At 50.9% G+C, this 17,243-nt stretch overlaps 1 protein-coding gene across 1 annotated transcript in view; it reads left to right on the plus strand.

Annotated features, from left to right (window-relative positions):
* Window positions 1-12,626: 12,626 nt before the first annotated feature.
* Window positions 12,627-17,243, plus strand: part of Fam83f (family with sequence similarity 83 member F) — a 33,972-nt gene continuing 29,355 nt past the window's right edge. Inside the window, exon 1 of the mRNA XM_047551771.1 lies at window positions 12,627-13,185. Within this exon, the coding sequence (XP_047407727.1) occupies window positions 12,706-13,185 (480 nt within the window). The 5' untranslated portion in view covers window positions 12,627-12,705. The remainder of the gene's footprint in view (window positions 13,186-17,243) is intronic.

A 17,243-nucleotide genomic window follows, 5' to 3' on the forward strand; every position in this document is an offset into this window, starting at 1 on the left:
CACATTCTTACCATGCAATCCAGCAACATGCTCTTTGTCATTTACCCAAAGGAGTTGAACACTCAAGTCCACACAAACACAACACCTGCACACCAACATTTCAGCAGCTTCATTCAGAATTGCCAAAGCTTGGAAGTGAGCAAAACGTCCTTCAGAAAGTAGCTGCATAAACAGACAGTGGTGCATCCAGATAATGGAATAGGATTGTCTAAAAAGACGCAACATCACATCTTGAAAAGACATGGAGGAATCTTAAATGCAAATCCTGAAGTGAAAGAAACCAACCCGAAAAGGCTACACAGTGTAGGATTCCAACTCCATGACATGCTAGAAAAGGAAAAACTATAAAGCTGGTATTAAGATCAGAGGTTGTCAAGGGTTGGGGGAGGGAGGAAAGAATAGGCAGAGCACAGGGCACTCTTAGGGCAGTGAAGCTACTGGGTATGGTGCCTAATGGTGGCTGCATGTCACTGTGTGTTTTTCAAAATGCGTGCAATGTGCAATACCAAGAGCGAACCTGCCGTGAACTCCGGGCTTGGTGATTATGAAGTGTTGCTGCAGGTTCTTTAGTTGTAAGAAATATACCCCTCTGTTCGGAGATGCTGACAGTGGGGAGGCTTTGCATGTGGAGGGGTCTGGGAAACATCTGCACCTTCTGCTCCATGTTGCTATGAACCTAAAACTTCTCTAAAAAAAAAAAAAAAAAGTTTACTTTGAAGAGAACAACTTCCACCATGGCTGTCTTCAAGCTACCAACATGACATCACAGAACTCAAAGCTGGGAAGAGACTGCACAGCTGGCTCTTGGGAGCAGATGGGAGCCTGGACACGATGTCCCGGACGCGGGGATTCAGGGAAGCCTCGGGGCTCTCCAGGGAGGAGCCTCATCAGACTTGCTGGGAGCTGGCTGTGCAGCTGCCCGTGGAGGAGTCAGAGCTTTGATTTATTCAGAAGGAGAGACATTTGTTTCCTTTGTGTCCTTTACCTTTAATACCAAGACTTGTCTAGACATCTACTGTGTAGCCACTCAGACTGGTGGAAAGTAAGCGAGCCTCGGTGAGAAATGGAGGCTGGACCAAAAGCAGCTTCAACAATGAGGGGTTTGTGATCTCCCAGAACGAGGTGTCCGGACACGGGGTAGCTCCCGGCTTGTTTGACTCGGTAGCTCAGCAATGCTATCCTCCAGCATCAGTGGTGCCTCTGCAGTGGCGGCTGCAGTGCCGAACATCACATGCAGACATGGCCGTGTCTAATGGGCCGTGTCCCTCCCAACTTCAATCAGTGAGCAAAACCTGTCCCAGAAACCCTTCAGCATTCAATCCCCAGACCCCGCTGCAAGGTTGGATCACCTGCTATTCCCAAACCATCTCCTAGAGAAGGAGCATGCCATGATTGACTCAGACCAGGGGGCAGGACCCTGCAGGGGAGCAGGAGCTGGGAGCCAGGCAGGGCTGTGCCCACCGGAGAAGCAGGCTTGGGTGGGGCGGGGGTGGGAATGGCTGACAGAACCCAGTGTAGAGAGAATATTAGAGGAAGAGTCACTTATTTTATGAACTGGTTGCTCCATAATCATTTCTTGAGATAATTAAGGAATAAGAAGGCAGTGTGAGGAAGCTCCCTGCCCCCAAATGGAAATGCCTACATGGACACACTTGGACATAGCCGCCCCCCACATCAACCTTCCTCTATTGATTCCCACATCCACACCAGCAAGTCAATGGAACAAGTTCCATGCTGTTCAAAGGAACTAGCACTGCACACAGGGAAGCCATGTGTCTGCTGTGGGGATAAAGGTCCTAGCCAGCCCAGAGGGCTGCATAGTCCCAGCAACTCGCTGATCCTGGCATGAGAATACCACCTCCTTCCCAGGTACACCCAGGTAGGGCGCTTTGTGAGCTCATTTATGGCAAACCCATCTCTACATGTCTGAATTCCCCAGAGAGGCTGCACATGGTGTCTCGCTCCCCCGGCTCTGACCTGGTTATGGGGAGTTGCTAGGTAACTGCTTCCCACGCTGGAGGAGCCTTAGTTACCATGGCGAGCCCAGATGGGTGGGGGTGCAGAGGAAAGGAGCCCTGGTGGAGGGGGCGCAGCAGCCTGGACTCTTCCTCTCTCTTGAGCTCCTGGACCTCAGAGAAGTGTCTTAACCCCTCCAGGCCTCAGTTTCCCCATCAGTAAAATGAAGGAGGGGCTGGGTCTCTTCTTGCTCTAAACCTCTGAGGCCTGCAGATGACATCACTAAATGAGCACTGATCCTCAGACCCCTTTCAGGCAAGGAATGACTCCGGATGGTGCAAAGAGGAATGGATGGAGTTTCTTTCTTTTTCAGTGAATAGGGGGATTAGCCAGCCCATGTCACAAGCTCCTGGGCTCCCTAGGTCTTCTTCTGAACCTAGACCTCCTAAGGTCCCTAAAATGACCAGCTTGCTACAGTGTGCTGTCCTACCAGGCGGAGTCTACCAGCTCTAGATCTCTGCTGCCCCTCTGCCCCAGCTGGAGCCAAGGCAAAGCCTTTCCTAGGTAACTGGAGTGGACCTTGACTCCTGTGGTGTGGGCATCTGCACAAGCCTCTTGGGTCCACTTGACCCTGGCTTCATTCTGAGACCGGACTCCACCCTCATCCCTCATTCCTGCAATGAAGTCCTGCCTAGCCAGACACTGGATCCTCTTCTGTCCCCAGCTCCTCGCTTCCCTGCCTCACTCGTGCCAATCCCAGTGCAGGAGCCAGGTGGTGTCTCTCAACAATAGCTGCCGTCCTGCCTGTTCACCCGCCTGAGCCTCCATATTCTGGGGGCTGCTCCCCTTCCCACTGTGGGCCTCACCCCTCAGCACTCCAGTGACCTTGTGCTGAACCCTTGATCCTGCTGCCACCCAGGTTCCCGTGACTCCAGAAGAAGACCGGACCCTTCCCATGCAGCAGCCTCCTCAACCCCTGCCGCCCAGGTCCAGTTCTAAGCCACGGCCCCTCCTGCTCCTTCCCCTTCTCCATACAGACTTGGCAAACAGGTGATGTCTGAATGTGGTTGAGGACACTAGACTTGTCTTCTCCGGGAACATTCTCCACCCCCACTGGACAGTGAGCTGCTGTACGGTTGGGAGAAGGAGGAATTCCTACCTTGTACATAGGGAGTGAGAACCACCAGCTGTCACAGTGACTTCTCCAGTGATATCATTCTCTCAGCTGCCAGCTGTGCTCTGGTGCATTCTAGAACCTTCCAGACATAAAGAGAAAGCCCCATCCTTGAGCCGTGAGACTGGGCATCTCCCCTTCTTTCTAATCATTCACTTTCTCCTCCAGGTGATATAGCACAGGCACAGCTTTGAGTCAGACTGACCTGGGCCCCAGTGCAGACTCTGCCACTTACTCTGTTAGCCTAGGCAAGTTACTTGACCTCTCTGAGCTGATCTAGATAACTGGGGAAAATAGCACTGAGTTGTCACAAGAAACAAACAAAATTATGGGAACCAGTTGGTAAAGGGTCTAGCAAATAGTGGGTATGACATGTCAGTTCGCTTTCTTCCTTCTCTTTATTTTTATGGCCCAGGTCAAGCAAAAGGCATGAAAGGGAAGGAACCCAGTCCTTCTGGGGACTCCTGCTAGTTTTTGACCTCCCTGACCCTTTCATGAGTCCTTCTTCTCCTTGTCAGCACATACGTGTGCAGGCACACACACGTGTACACACATATGCACACAAAACTACCTTCCATTTTGGCAGAAATAGACACCCCCCACATCATCCCCAGCAAGGACATGTTTCTGCAAACTGAAATTTGCCTGTCCTGTATTCTGCCCTCCTTGAGGTAATCGCTCTGCACCTATCAAACTCTTAACTTGCTGATATAGTAAGTCAAACCTGGGAGAACCCCCTTCATCCCTCACCCACCCTCTTCCCAGTAGGTCCTGCTCTGTAACATCAGCCTGCAAGGGACAAAGGGCTCAGGGTGTGACAAACAGTATTTGCTCAGCCAAACTTGAGTTGGGTCCTTGGATTTTGTGTGAGGCCTGTTTGTGCACTTCCTTGTAAAATCCTGTTTTAGCAAAGAGTCTTGCCCGTCCGGGTAGCCAGAACCCCTACGCTAGATATCTGATCATCCTCCTGCCTGATGGGGTTCCTCAACCTCCACCATCCCCCGCAGGCTGGTCTTTATAAGAATCTATTAGGTTGGTTAGACCTGAATGCCCCCTACCCTCCATGTTTGACACCCCCCAATACACACACATGCTGCTTCTTGGCCATAAGTCCTCACTGGACTTGGGCCCAATCTCTCTCCCCAGCTGCAGGACCCCACTGCTGCGATCCCTGGACCTATCTCATTGGCCCTGAATAAGCCTTCCTTACCAGCTTTAAGGGGAGTCATTGAACCATTTTTTCCTTAACAGATGTTGGTCATGTAAAGGAATTGTCCTTGAAGGGAGAGTGGTAGGCTGGGCAGTGGTGTCCCCAGGTCACTGCAGGGTATCAGCCCTCCTGAATGCTTCCTTAGGGGGCCCCTATTACTTTACAGAGCCTCCCACCCAGATCAGGAGCTTTCCTTACTGGAAAAGCCTCCCTTGCCATCCCGACTCGGGGCCCAGGCTGCCTCCTGTAGATGGGGCTGGGTGGAGGCCGTCACCTGGGCTACCCTCAACCCCTGACCCTCGCCCAGCATTTTCCTTCTTTGGTGACTGTCTTCAAGGCCAGAGCAACTGCCGGCTCCTTCACAAAGTGCCTTGATTCCACCCTCTGCCCAGAGCCATCCTCCCCGTGGAAGTTCTCGAGGCGTGCACTCTGCTGACCTTGTCCCGGAGTGGGGGATGCACCCAGGGCCTCTGCCCTGTGACAGACCCCGAGGACAGGGAGGACAATAAGGAAATTATAACTCCTACCCGGGACCCTAGGGTCCGCAAATGTTCCTGGTGCTGGCAGTGATCAGGAGGGGGCACTTCGCCATCAGCAATGAGGACCAAGCTAACTCTGAGCTGCCCACACAGCCTCCTTGGCTGCTTGTGGCTGTGCTCCTACCTGGAGGAGGGGGAGAAGGTGCTGTCCTCCTCAGAGGATTCACTCCTAACCCAGCTGTCTCAGACCTCCAGCTGTCTCAGACCTTCTGTAGAGTCTGCCCTGGCTCTCCCAGCCTCTGTGTCCACCCCGTGATCTCAGCCAGGTTCATCCATCTTGAGTGCCATTTTTATCCTGCTAGTTTCCGGCTTTCCCATCTTCCATGGCTCCAAACACCAACAGAGTTCAAACTCAGCCTGCAGTTCCAGGGTGCAAGAACTCGCGTGAATTCTGACCCATCATTCTGACCCATCGTTCTGATCCATCTCCTGCCTCCCGTCATGCATTTTCCACACACATATGTGACATGCATGTGGTTTGGGTCATCTTTTGCATCATTGTGACCAAAACGACCGACAAGAACAACTCAGAGGAGGACAAGTTTATTTGGGGCTCATGGTTTCGGAGGTCTCAGTCCATAGACAGCTGACTCCATTGCTCTGGGTCCAAGGTGAGACATCATGAGGGTAGAGTCCAGTGGAGGAAAGCCGCTCCACTCATGGTGGGATCAGTACACAGCGGGCAGGAGAGGGGACACAGGGAAGACGCACCCTTCCAGGGCATGACCTCCTCCTCTAGCCACACCCGACCTGCCTATAGTTACCACCCAGTCAATGGATCTAGGATGGACTGATTAAGTTCCATGTATCATAATCTAACCATTTATCTCTGAACATTCCTTCTGTAACCGGAGTTTTGGGGGACACCTCATACCCAAACCATAACACACATGAGCACACCATGACCCAAAGGTCGGTTTAGCCTGTGTTTGCCTTGGGCATTACATTTATTCACTTATTTATTCAACCACTCATTCAACCATTTGACATCCTCAGGTCCACTTTAGAGTCAGGGCATGATTTTCCTGCTTCTCCACCATCTAATTAGAACACTCGTATCTTTCTTCCAAGTCTCTAAGTCTTTGAAAGACTGACTCAGGTCCACCTCACTACAAAACCACTGCCAGCTCCTCAGGCCTCTAGTATCCCTTCCTGGGCTCAAGTCTCTTCAACAGTGTCTCTAAAGGAACTTCCTGCAACAATGCACATGTTTGAGGCTCACTAGCCGTGCTTGGCCACTGAGCACTTTGAATGTGACTAGAGAGACTGGGAAACTAAATTTTTACTTTTGATTAATTTCAACTTAAATAGTTACATGTGGCCAGTTGCTACTATGTTAGTGCAGTTTTATTGTATAACTCATCTGACCCTTGGATCCTGTGGACTTGTAGCAGAAGACCTGGGTTGGAATCCCCAGCTGTGTGACCCTGGTTGGGCTGCTAACCCTCTCTGAGCCTTAACTTTATCACTTATATCTCATGTGGGTTGCAATACATAATATGAAGATGAAATGATTGTAAGTATGAGAAACCCCTATAACATATGATGCACGCAGATGGCATACACTAAATAGACACTGATGCGTATACCTTTCTTAGGCAAGGAATGATATAAGTGGAGTTTGGTGAGACTTGAGAGGGACTAAACTCTGGTTTGGAGCCTCAGGTTGTCTCAGTTCATCTGCTTCATCATTAGGAATCCTTTCCTGATACAGAACCAGCAGAAAGTCTGAACAAGAGGCACTAAAGACCAGAGGGTGGAACTCAGGCTAATGGCCAATCACCTCGTGAGTGATGAGCTCTTGCTTGGGGTCAGAGCCCTGAAGGAGCACATGATGGGCTGACTCAGACAAGAGACCCAGGGGAGGGATCTCCAGGCAGGAGAATTGCTGAGCACCTGGCCTCTTCCTAGGCAGCTTTGTCAAAATCTGTCCCTTCCTGATCCTGGTCCTCCTACCCCATCAGCTGAAGAAAGGGCCCCCTTTGGTCTGTGCCTACCAGGGGAACATGAAGGGACACTGAAATCCTCTTCGACTTCACAGATGATCAAAAATGTGCATGCTGTAGCCTGCCCAACACACACACAGAGTCCCACTGCAACAGCTGAGAAGACTCAGGTGCAGCCAGGTTACCTTCTGCCTTCCAGGTTCCTGTTCTTAGGTTCAGACTTTATGACCAGGGAAGAGAGAAAATGCTAACTGGTTTTAAGAAAAACTTCCTGGTCAGTTTGAAATAAAGCAGTTGGTGAGGGAGGAGGTACTGGGGTGAAAGTTTAGTGGTTAGGGTATAAAGATCAGGGAACACCGTGACAAATACGACCGTCTCCCCCTCAAGGAAATTATGATTACCTGCCCCACACTTGCAGAGGCCCAGGAAAGACTGTAGAGGAGGTGACCACAGACTGAAAACTGAAGGATGCAGAGGAGTCACTGGTAGATGGCAGAGAAGAGCATTTCCACAGCAGGCGACCCCCTGAAGACAGGCCATGCCAAGGAGTCGGGGGACAAGATGGAAGAAGCATAGCATGTGTGGATCACAATGTCCTGGACGTGCTTGGGCTTTCCCCTTAGCTAATGGACCTTGGAAGATTTTATGCAGGGGATGACACAGTTATATTTGCCTTTTAGAAGGAATTGGACCAGGGAAGAGTCTAGTTAGGGAGACCCGTTATGAGACTTTTGCAACAATTCAGGGTAGAGATAGTGGGGAAGGAGCATCCAAAGGTCTCCCACTCAGGCAAGATGGCAGAGGGGAGATGACTGTGTCATTCTGGAGGTGGGAAACCCAAGAGGAACAAGGAAGGGGCCGTGGGTTTCCTTTTGGAACATGTTGTGTTGAAGGCGCCTGTGGGACACACAAGGAGAGGTGACTAGCAGGGAGCCTGAAACTCTGGTATGGCAGTGGGGGGCCTTCTGGAGTGGAGACGGAAGTTCAGGAGTCAACCAAGCACAGGGAGATTCCCCGGGGAACAGGAGGTGCAAAGCTCAGGAAAGGCTGAGGATGAACCCTGAGGGACACCAACACATAAGCATGGATGAAGGAGACAGAGTGGCAGAGGAGGTGAAGACATCCACTGTGTCAGAGAAAGCCGAGTGGCCGCAAGGTGCCGGGAGATAGGACAAAGACCCCTATAAGGAAGGTCTGGGGACAGGAAATGCCTAGTCCATAATTAGTGCTCAATAAGGAGTCTCCAAATGAATATATGAAAACCCAAGTAAGTCGCACACTGGCAGGAGCCAGGCAGGTGCCAGGCCTCTCTGTATTTATTTCCTGGGACAGTCGAGTGGGCTCCAGAAGCCTGCTCCACTTGCTGGGTCCGAGGAGCTGGGCCTCTCCTGGCCAGGTGAAACCTCTCACCCTCTCTGGGAACAGGAGCAAGGAAAATTTTTACAGAGGTGTGAGAGAGCCCCCAAAGTTTTATAACAGGCCCTCGTGACAAATGGTTACAGAAGGGGGGAAAAAGTCACCCCTGGAAACTTATCTAAGAATATATCATGAGGTGGGCTATTTTGGGACTCAAATTATACAGGAAGGCCTAGGAAAATAGGCATGTGCGGGGATGAACACAGCCACAATTAATGCTAACTATAAGGTGTCATATCTTTACCCAACACTCAGCCTGCAGTGTGCGCAGCAGAGGGCGAGAGGAAGGTGAATTAGAGCCAAGTGCCCCGGCGGTGTTCTTGGGAGGAAGAAAGGAGGAGGAGGGAAGGGAGGCAGAGGGGACTCACTGGAGCAGGCGGGAGTTCTCAGAAGGCGGCAGTCATCTTGGGCAAGGTGGCCTCTGAAGTTGGAAATGCAACCACCTGACTGCGGGGAGCTCAGGACTCAGAACCAAGGGACCAGTAGAGGATCAGGGGCTTTCACAGGGTGTCACCACCTCAAGGAGTGTCCCTGGACCCACATTAAGCTAAATACCAAACTTAATCTGTAGGGCCTGAGCCTAAAAAAGATGTTTCTACCTCTAGTAAGGCTTTTAAAATATTGCAATAGTATAATGCACGGAGTTCAGCTCTGGGGGTTGGCTGGAGGGGGGGCGGCCAGGCTGGGTGAGCATGCCTGACAGACAGCACACCCAGCTGGCAGCCGACAACCTTGAATGCACATCCCACCTCCCAACCTCAGTTGCCTCCCTCAAAACACTTCACAATCAACCCTTCCAAAGTCTCCTGTAATAGACGGGGGCTCATGGAGAGACCAGGTCCAATAGATAATTGTGCATTAAATGCCTCCTTGGCCTGCAACCTCTCTGTGAATGTCACCATGCCACTTATTACCCTGCTTTGTGAAGACTGCTGTTTTGTTTTGTTTTTCCGAGTTGGGGATGGAACCTGGGACCTCACACGTGCTAGATAAGCACCCTGCCACTGAGCCACATGCCCGGCCTTTTGCTGTATTTGACTTCCAGCTAAACTAAAGGAGTCACCAGAGAAGCTAGCTATTATGTCTCTTCTTCTCAGTGCCAAGCATGTTGTCTGGAACACATTAACCTCTCAAAAATGTGGGTGGAATAAGTCAGTCTTTGGTGAATATGACAAAAAAGGCCACTGTGTGTTCAGATCAGATCTAGGAAATACCTTTTCCAATGTGAATTGTTTCTAAAATATTCTATTCTGCCACTAACCTTCTATCCAATCCCACATCACATAACATTTGTGCCCCTTGAGAGCAAAAACCATGTTTTAATCATTCAGTTTCAACGTAAGCTCCAAGTAGACCCTGTGTTGCTCATAACTGCACTCCCAGCACCTAGAACAGGTCCCTGTACTAACTAAGGCTCAACAGAATTTGGTAAATAGATGAATGACTTCTCACCCTTCACACCACCCTAGGCACATGGCAAATATTTATTGAATGAATAAGCTGTTAAACAAAGTAAATATTTTCTCTTTCTACTATCCCTTTTAACATTTTTTGACTAATGCAATGTATCAAAGTGAGTAGGTAGATAGGCTCTGGGGTCAGATGGTCTGGATTTGAATTCAGTATCTTCTATTTATCAGCTGGGTCAGCAAGAGTGAGCTACCAAACCTATCTGAACTTCAGTTTTCTCTCCTGTAAAATGAGGGTAATGATTTTTCTAACAGGATTCCATAGTTCATTTAAATTATGAACTATGTAGTGCTTGGTACATAGTAATTGTCACTCTATTTTTTTTTTTTTTAATGGTCCTATCTGTCTCTGAACCTTCAGCACCTGCCCTGTAGCTACAAAATAAGATCTAAATTCAAGGTCCCCACAACTGGGCCCCGATGTCCATCTCTTTCCAGTCCCAATTTCCTACATCTTAACACTCTTTAAGGGTGGCTACCTGTGCCAGACCTTTTGCAAAGTGGTTCCAGTAACATGTTTTCCCTTCTTAAAGAATCCTATGAGGGAGGACTTACTACTCCTGGTATTTCACTGTCAATGAAACCGAGTCCCCAAATGGAGAAATAACCCTTCCGGGGACACACGGCTAATACTGGGAAAGCTGGACCATTCCAGGACCTACATGATGGAAGTCCGTGCTCTAATTTACCAGTTTGAAATCCTTGTTGTGAAAAGTTCAGTCTGTGGGTCGACACTCCCAGCAGACTAGGGGTGGCCGGAAAGCAGAACCTTAGGCCTGGTGGCAGATCTTCTGAATGAAAAGCTGCATTCAACTAGATGCCCCCTGTGCCTGTAAGGCAGTGGATGCATGGGCTCTAAACCACTTTCTACCAGTCAGGCAGGGATAATAATTAAATCAAATGCATGATTTCATCCAACCCCTGCAACAATCTGGGAGGCCAAGAGAGGTCAGCACCATTATCCCATATTACAGATGAGGACACTAAGACTTTGAAAGGGGTGGTATCTTGAACTGAACCCACGTGTGCCTGGCACCAGCATGATGCTCTGATCGTACCCAACCTAACTCCCTCTCCCCACCTTTGATGCTTCTCCTTCTTTTATGCTCCACTCAGAATCGCTTCCTGCTGGGCAAAGCTCTTCTTATCCACATCCCACTGGGCAGATAAATGGCTTTTTCCTCCATAGTTCCCACAGCTCCCTGCACACATATCTTTTCTTGGCCCTAATTCATTCTTTTCTTTAAGAAATACATACTGTATGCCAGGCATATAGTAGGCATTGCGTAAATGTTTGTTGAGCCAGTTTGCTTCCTAAGCATTTGACTGGGTTTATTAAAGTATTTTCATCACTCTTACTATCTGCCTTTGCTTTGTTTTCCCTGTCTGTCCCTCCCACTGACCTGAGTGCCTCTGTGTCCCCAGAACAAAGTCTGGCATCTTGTAGGGCCTCAAGTAATTAGAAAACAAACCAAGTGTTCTCCCATCTAAAGATGGTGTTTGCCTATAGTACTTAACAGGGGAGTATCACCAGGAGTGAAGCCTTCTAATTCCCAAGAGTGACAAAGGACAGGTGAGGTGACAGGTTCCATGTGCTGCTCACTGTACTCAATCTTTCAGCTGGCACAGGGTGTGACTACGGTCACAAAATTTGCGGATGTTTAAAATTCTAACCCTCTTTTTCCCAGACCATTAAAGGAAGGCCTCAAAATGATACTTCACCTCTTCAAATCCCCTGGAAAGTGAAAAACGGCAGGGTGGTTACACCCTCCCAAACCCGGAGCTTCAGACCCCAAGCTCTGCCTCTCCTGGGCAAAGCACTTGCTTCTAGGCCTCAATTTTCTCCTTTGCAGAATGAAGGGGTTGGACTAGTTTCTAAAGCTCCTTCCAGCTCTAAGATGCTGTGCTGTAAAATGAGAGAAATGTGAACCTTTGGTTGCTATGATTTGAAAATATTTTGAATGTGGAGAATCAAATTGTACAGCAGTGCATGAACGAAATAATATGTTAATGACTAAGAAGATTGTATTTAATCCAGTGGGAAACAGCAGAGCTGCTGCTGCTGCTGCTGCTGCTGCTGGTGTGTGTGTATGTGTGTGTGTGTGTGTGTGTGTGTGTGTGTGTGTCTGCCGCATGCACAAGTGTCTCTATGTGTGCCTTCCTTCCTTAAGCTCAAACATATATTTTGCATCACTAATATAGTAATCAGGCCTCTGGCAGCCTATCTTGCCCAAACACACACACAAACACGCGTGCACACCATTTCAAATTAAAATGGACAAATTCCACGGCTGCTGCTTACATCCTTTTACATCCTTCCTGCTTGGGTGGGTCTCTTTTTTTTTTTTCTGTAGTGAAGGTGATGGACTGAAAGCCTCAGGAGGCCTCTGATCTCAGAACTGGGACGCGTGGGAGGGAACGATGAATTCATTAGCATTTTGCTTTAACTCACCTCCCCCACCCCCACCCCGTCAGGGTCCCCGCAGAGCAGCCGTCGCAATCCCGTCCAGCAGCAGGACCCCAGGACCCTCAACGCCGGAGGGGTCAGAATCAGCCGCCCTAAAAGCGTTCCGGCCAGAACACGTGCTCTGGCCCCTACCTGGAGGAAAAATGAGCGCGCACCTGCCGCGCGTCGGCGGGGGCTGGCAGTGGGAAGGGTTAGGTGGGCGACCTTTCCCGGTCCTAGGGTCGGCTTCGGGAGGTGGACGTGGGTCTACCTACGACCGCGCTCCAAGTTTCCTTCCACTGTGGGCCGAGCCCTCCGCCCGGGCTGAGCCCCGACCGCGTTCCCAGGGAAGCCCGGAGGGCCGGGCCAGCCCGGCGGGGGCGGTGGGCGCGGCGGCCCCGCCCCGCCCGACGGCCGCGCCCTCGCTGTGGCCCTCCGGGATTGGCCCGCTCGCGGCCAGGTGAGGCGCCCGCCCGCCCCTCGGAGGCTCCAGGTGAGGCGGTGGGACCTCGGTGCCCGGGCAGGGGCCGGGCCCGGGGCCGGGGCGCCATGGCCGAGTCCCAGCTGAGCTGCCTGGACGAGGCCCACGTGAACCAGAGGGTGACCGAGGCGCAGGCCGCCTTCTACTACTGCGAGCGGCGGCGGGCCGCGCTGGAGGCGCTGCTCGGCGGCGGCGAGCAGGCCTACCGCGAGCGGCTCCAGAAGGAGCGGCTGCGGGACTTCCTCTCCAGCCAGGAGCGCCAGGTCCTGTGCACCGCCTGGAGCCCCTACGAGGACGCCACCGCCGCAGCCCCCGCCGTCCGAGGCAAGAGCAAGAGCAAGGCCAAGGTCCCGGCTGAACCCTGCGAGTCCCTGGCCTACTGGCCGGACCGCTCCGACACCGAGGTGCCCCCTCTGGACCTGGGCTGGACGGACGCTGGCTTCTACCGCGGCGTGAGCCGAGTCACTCTCTTCACCCACCCCCCCAAGGAGGAGAAGGCGCCCCACCTCAAGCAGGTGGTCAGGCAGATGATCCAACAGGCCCAGAAGGTAGGCAGGGCACCGCTGCCCACACCAGTAGGACCCCACCCCCAGCCTCTTGGACCAGGCCTCGGAGGTGAGGCAGGACCCCGTACAGGCCACCCTGACCACCCTCTGGAAAATGGTCCGCAACCCGCCTTCACCTCCTGAGGCCGTGGTAAGGGCTCTAGAGAGGGTAAATGTGCACATTTGGCAAACCAGAAAGTGCTAGATAGATGTTAGTCATCGTTTATCCAGTGTCAACGGGCTCTGACTTTTTGTGCTCTGCTTCCGTTTCCCTGTCCTGTGCCTCTCCTTAGGGCAGAGTGGGGGCTGTGAAGCCCTGCGGTACAATGGGCCACTCAAGGGTTTTCATCAAAATCCATGCACTATCCAGGGATTTACAAAACTTTCCCTGGCCATTTTCTCCTTTGATCTTCACAACGCCCCCATAAAGTGGGTAGCGGTGACCTCCCCACTCCAACTCCAGCTATTTTGCTCTTAAGAGGCCCCCATCCATCAAAGCTGACCTATCACACCTGCTTCTGAGCCCAGTACTGGAGCTCCAGCAGCCTGGAATGAAGGAGGGAAGCTATTGGGATCACCCGTTGGGCCTGTCAAGGTGCAGGGCTCCGCAGTTCAGGAAGAAGTTCCTTCTTGGCCCAATTGCTCTGCTTGGGTGTTGAAGGGAGATGTTTCTAGGTGGCTCTTTAGAATACTGGTGCGGCCAATAGGTTGTGGGAAACAGCCCACAGTAGAAAACTTTGATTTTTCCTCTGTACCCTTGGGTAGGAGTTTCCAGGTAAAATGTAGGATGTTCCATTAAGTATGAACTTCAAATAAATAACAAATATTGCAAATATTGCATGGGACATACTGAAACTGAAAAGTTATTTGTTCATAACCTAAATTCAAATTTAGCGATTGTCTGTATTTTCACGTTCTGAATCTGACGCCCTTCCACTGAGATTTGTTAAGAAACACCAGCAGCCTTGTGATGCCTAGTTCAGAAAACACCATAGGAGTGGTTTGGGTTCACCATTCCAGTTCACCTGTATGAGTGTGATTGGCATCCCATGTTCCCTAGAAACCAGAGTTTTCCCCAGGGCTCCTCTGCCTGGGAAGGGTGACCCAGGTAGGGGCTAGATGGGCTGCAAGAAGGGTTAATTTTTCCCTGTCTCTATTTTCGCCCTTCCTCTCTAGGCAATTGTTCCTCATGTGACTGAGCTTCTTTGTATACAGCATTCTGCAGAAGAAAAAGGCAAGAGTGAACCCAGTGGGGGCGGGGGAAGTGGGTGGCGATGCTGGGCAGTAGGCTGAGCTAGAGTCAGGGGTCAATCTCATGCTATGTACTAACAGAGTCTCAATTTATTTAGTGCTTATGTGCCAGCCACTGTCCTAATGACTTACCAGCATTTTCTCTTGCTTTTCACAACTGCTGGTTAAAACAGGTATTTTCCTTATTTTTAGAGAAAAAGAAATCAGCGTTCAGGACAGGACAGTCCAGTTACTTGCCTGAGGTTACACAGCTAGTAAGTGACTGGGCCAGGATCCAAAAACCAAAGCCCTTGCTCTTAGCCACTGCACTACCCTGTCCCACTGTCTGAAATTATAGTTCCATGGGATGAAGCAAGGAGTTTGAATGGAGCTTGCCTGGTCACAGTGTGCTGGGGCAGAGGTTGTATACCCTGGTTACCAGAAGGGAGAGAGAAGGTCCCTGGCCACTGGGGCTTCTTGTCCCCTGTGGGATGTTGGGATTCTCTGTGGGGTTTTCTTTTTTGGGGGGGTACTGGGGATTGAACTCAGGGGCACTTAGCATCCCCAGTCCTATTTCGTATTTATTTAGAGATAGGGTCTCACTGAGTTGCTTAGCCTCGCTTTTGCTGAGGCTGTCTTTGAACTCAAGATCCTCCTGTCTCAGCTTCCCAAGCTGCTGGGATTACAGGCATGCTCTACCACGCCCAGCCCCCGTGGAAATTTCTTAACCCTTTAAATATTTAGCTACAGAAACTTCAACAGTTGTGAACCAATCCAACTTGTACAGATTTTAAAAAATTGTTATTTCCTGAGTGATTACTCTGAGCCAGGCCTTAGCCATAAAGAAGATCCAGGCTGTGGCTTTTGCCCTCCAAGAGTTTACTCAAATGCTGGAGTTCTGCTGGAAAGAGAAGGAGTTTTGAGGCTGAATGTGTGTTCTGGGAATGGCCCCTGAGGGAAGGGAGATAGAGTTGGGAGGGGAGAGAGCTAAATTGGGATATTTCTCTCATAAGAGACTCCAGAGGGGCTGGGGCTGTGGCTAGGGTAGAGCGCTTGCCTGGCACATGTGAGGCACCAGGTTCGAGTCTCAGCACCGCATAAAGTAAAGGTCCACTGATGACTAAAAAAGAAAATTTAAAAAAAAGAGAAAGAGACTCCAGAGCAGGAGTAAGAGATGTTTTTGCTCCAGAAAAGCAAAGCGGTTTGGTTGGCAGGGGAAAAGAGCTGTCGTGGGGGGCCGAGGACTGTGTGGGTCTGGCGTGGGGTCCTTCATCTGGGTCCCACATAGGTGTCCAGTCCCTGGAAGCAGCAGCTTCTAGCCCTGTGCCCACCCAACTCCCAGGCCCTCTGGTCCCCACCCTTAATCACTGTCTCATGTCTGCACAGCACTGTTTCACAGGGAGGAAGCTGAGGCACAGAGAAGGAAAGACACTTGCCCAAAGGCCATATGACTGGTTGTAGAAAGACCTAGATCCCTAAAGGCCATGCTTCCTGACCACTGCCTGGCCCCACCCCACCCCAACTTGTCCAACTGGCAAGCCACCTTCCCTGGCCATTACATTAGATCCTTCCTCCTCCCTTTTTTCCCTGAGGGAGGGAATTTCCTTTGTTTCGAGAGAGAGTCTGGCAACCTGAGGCCTGATGCTGGGCGGGCAGACTGCAGGTGGTTTTGTGTAGAGATGCAGGTAGCCAGAAGAGGAGGCAGGAGGGCCAGCGTGCCAGCCAGATTTGCTTCTATTTCATTTAATCCTCAATAACCTTATAAGGTGCTGTCATTTCTGTTCCCAAATGACAAACAGGAAACTAAGACTCAAAGGGTGTCGCTGTGACTTGCCCACACTCACGGACCAACCTGCGTGATTGTCCTCGGGGATATGGAGGGAGAAGCCTAATTAGGGGACACTTTGAAAACATGATTGGGGATTGGCGAGGAGGAGCAGGGTGGTAGACAGACCCTGCCTGCGAATAAGTGGGAGGCCTTTGAGGAGGTCCGTCCAAACTGTCTGCTCTCTGGGCCTCTGCACATGAGTGGGAGCCCTTCCCAAGCTGAGCTGGGTAACCAGCACTCCCCAGAGATCTGCTTCTAGTGTCACTGAATGATGTCCTTTGTCTGCTTAAACTACAAACAGAACGTGTACCTTTAGAGACCCAGAAATGAGCCTCTGGCCTAAGCTGTGCTAGCAGAAGAGATCAGGGCAAGTCCCTGGTGCTTGAGTGACTTGGATCATTGCCATTGCTAGGGAGTACTTCCCAGCATGACATGTGCAGACTGAGAAGCTCCTGGTTCTTGACTGCAAAGCCAGAGTAGGAGGAACTAACAGTGTCATCTCGCTGGCTGGCAGCTGGGGTACGGGGCAGGGGGCGGAGGGGAGGCTATGCATCTGTTTGGTAACTGGGCAAAAGTTTGGAGGTCTGCTATGTGCTAAGCATACATTAGTAACAAAGACACACAAAGTACACCTCTACTCTTAGGTCATCTAATCATCTGCTAATTCATCTTTATAATTTATGACAAATGTTTTAGAGGGTGTGGCAGGAGGGGCAGGGCACTAGCCCAGCCCCTCCACCAGCTTAGGGAAGGCCCTTGGGTGCCGAGGGCCTGTTTACCAGCATGTCTGAGCACAGCAGAAAGGATGAGATGGCAGCCAGCCATCCGCCTGTTCTGTCTCCAGGCTCCCTTATGACCAGAGGATTAAACCCAGGGTTGCTTAACCACTGAGCCACATCTCCAGCCCTTTTTTATATTTTACTTAGAGGCAAGGTCTCACTGAGTTGCTTAGGGCTTTGCTAAGTTGCTGAGGCTGCCTTTGAACTTGTGATTCTCCTGCCCC

Source organism: Sciurus carolinensis, chromosome 4 (assembly GCF_902686445.1).
Source record: "Sciurus carolinensis chromosome 4, mSciCar1.2, whole genome shotgun sequence".
Classification (NCBI taxonomy): domain Eukaryota; kingdom Metazoa; phylum Chordata; class Mammalia; order Rodentia; family Sciuridae; genus Sciurus; species Sciurus carolinensis.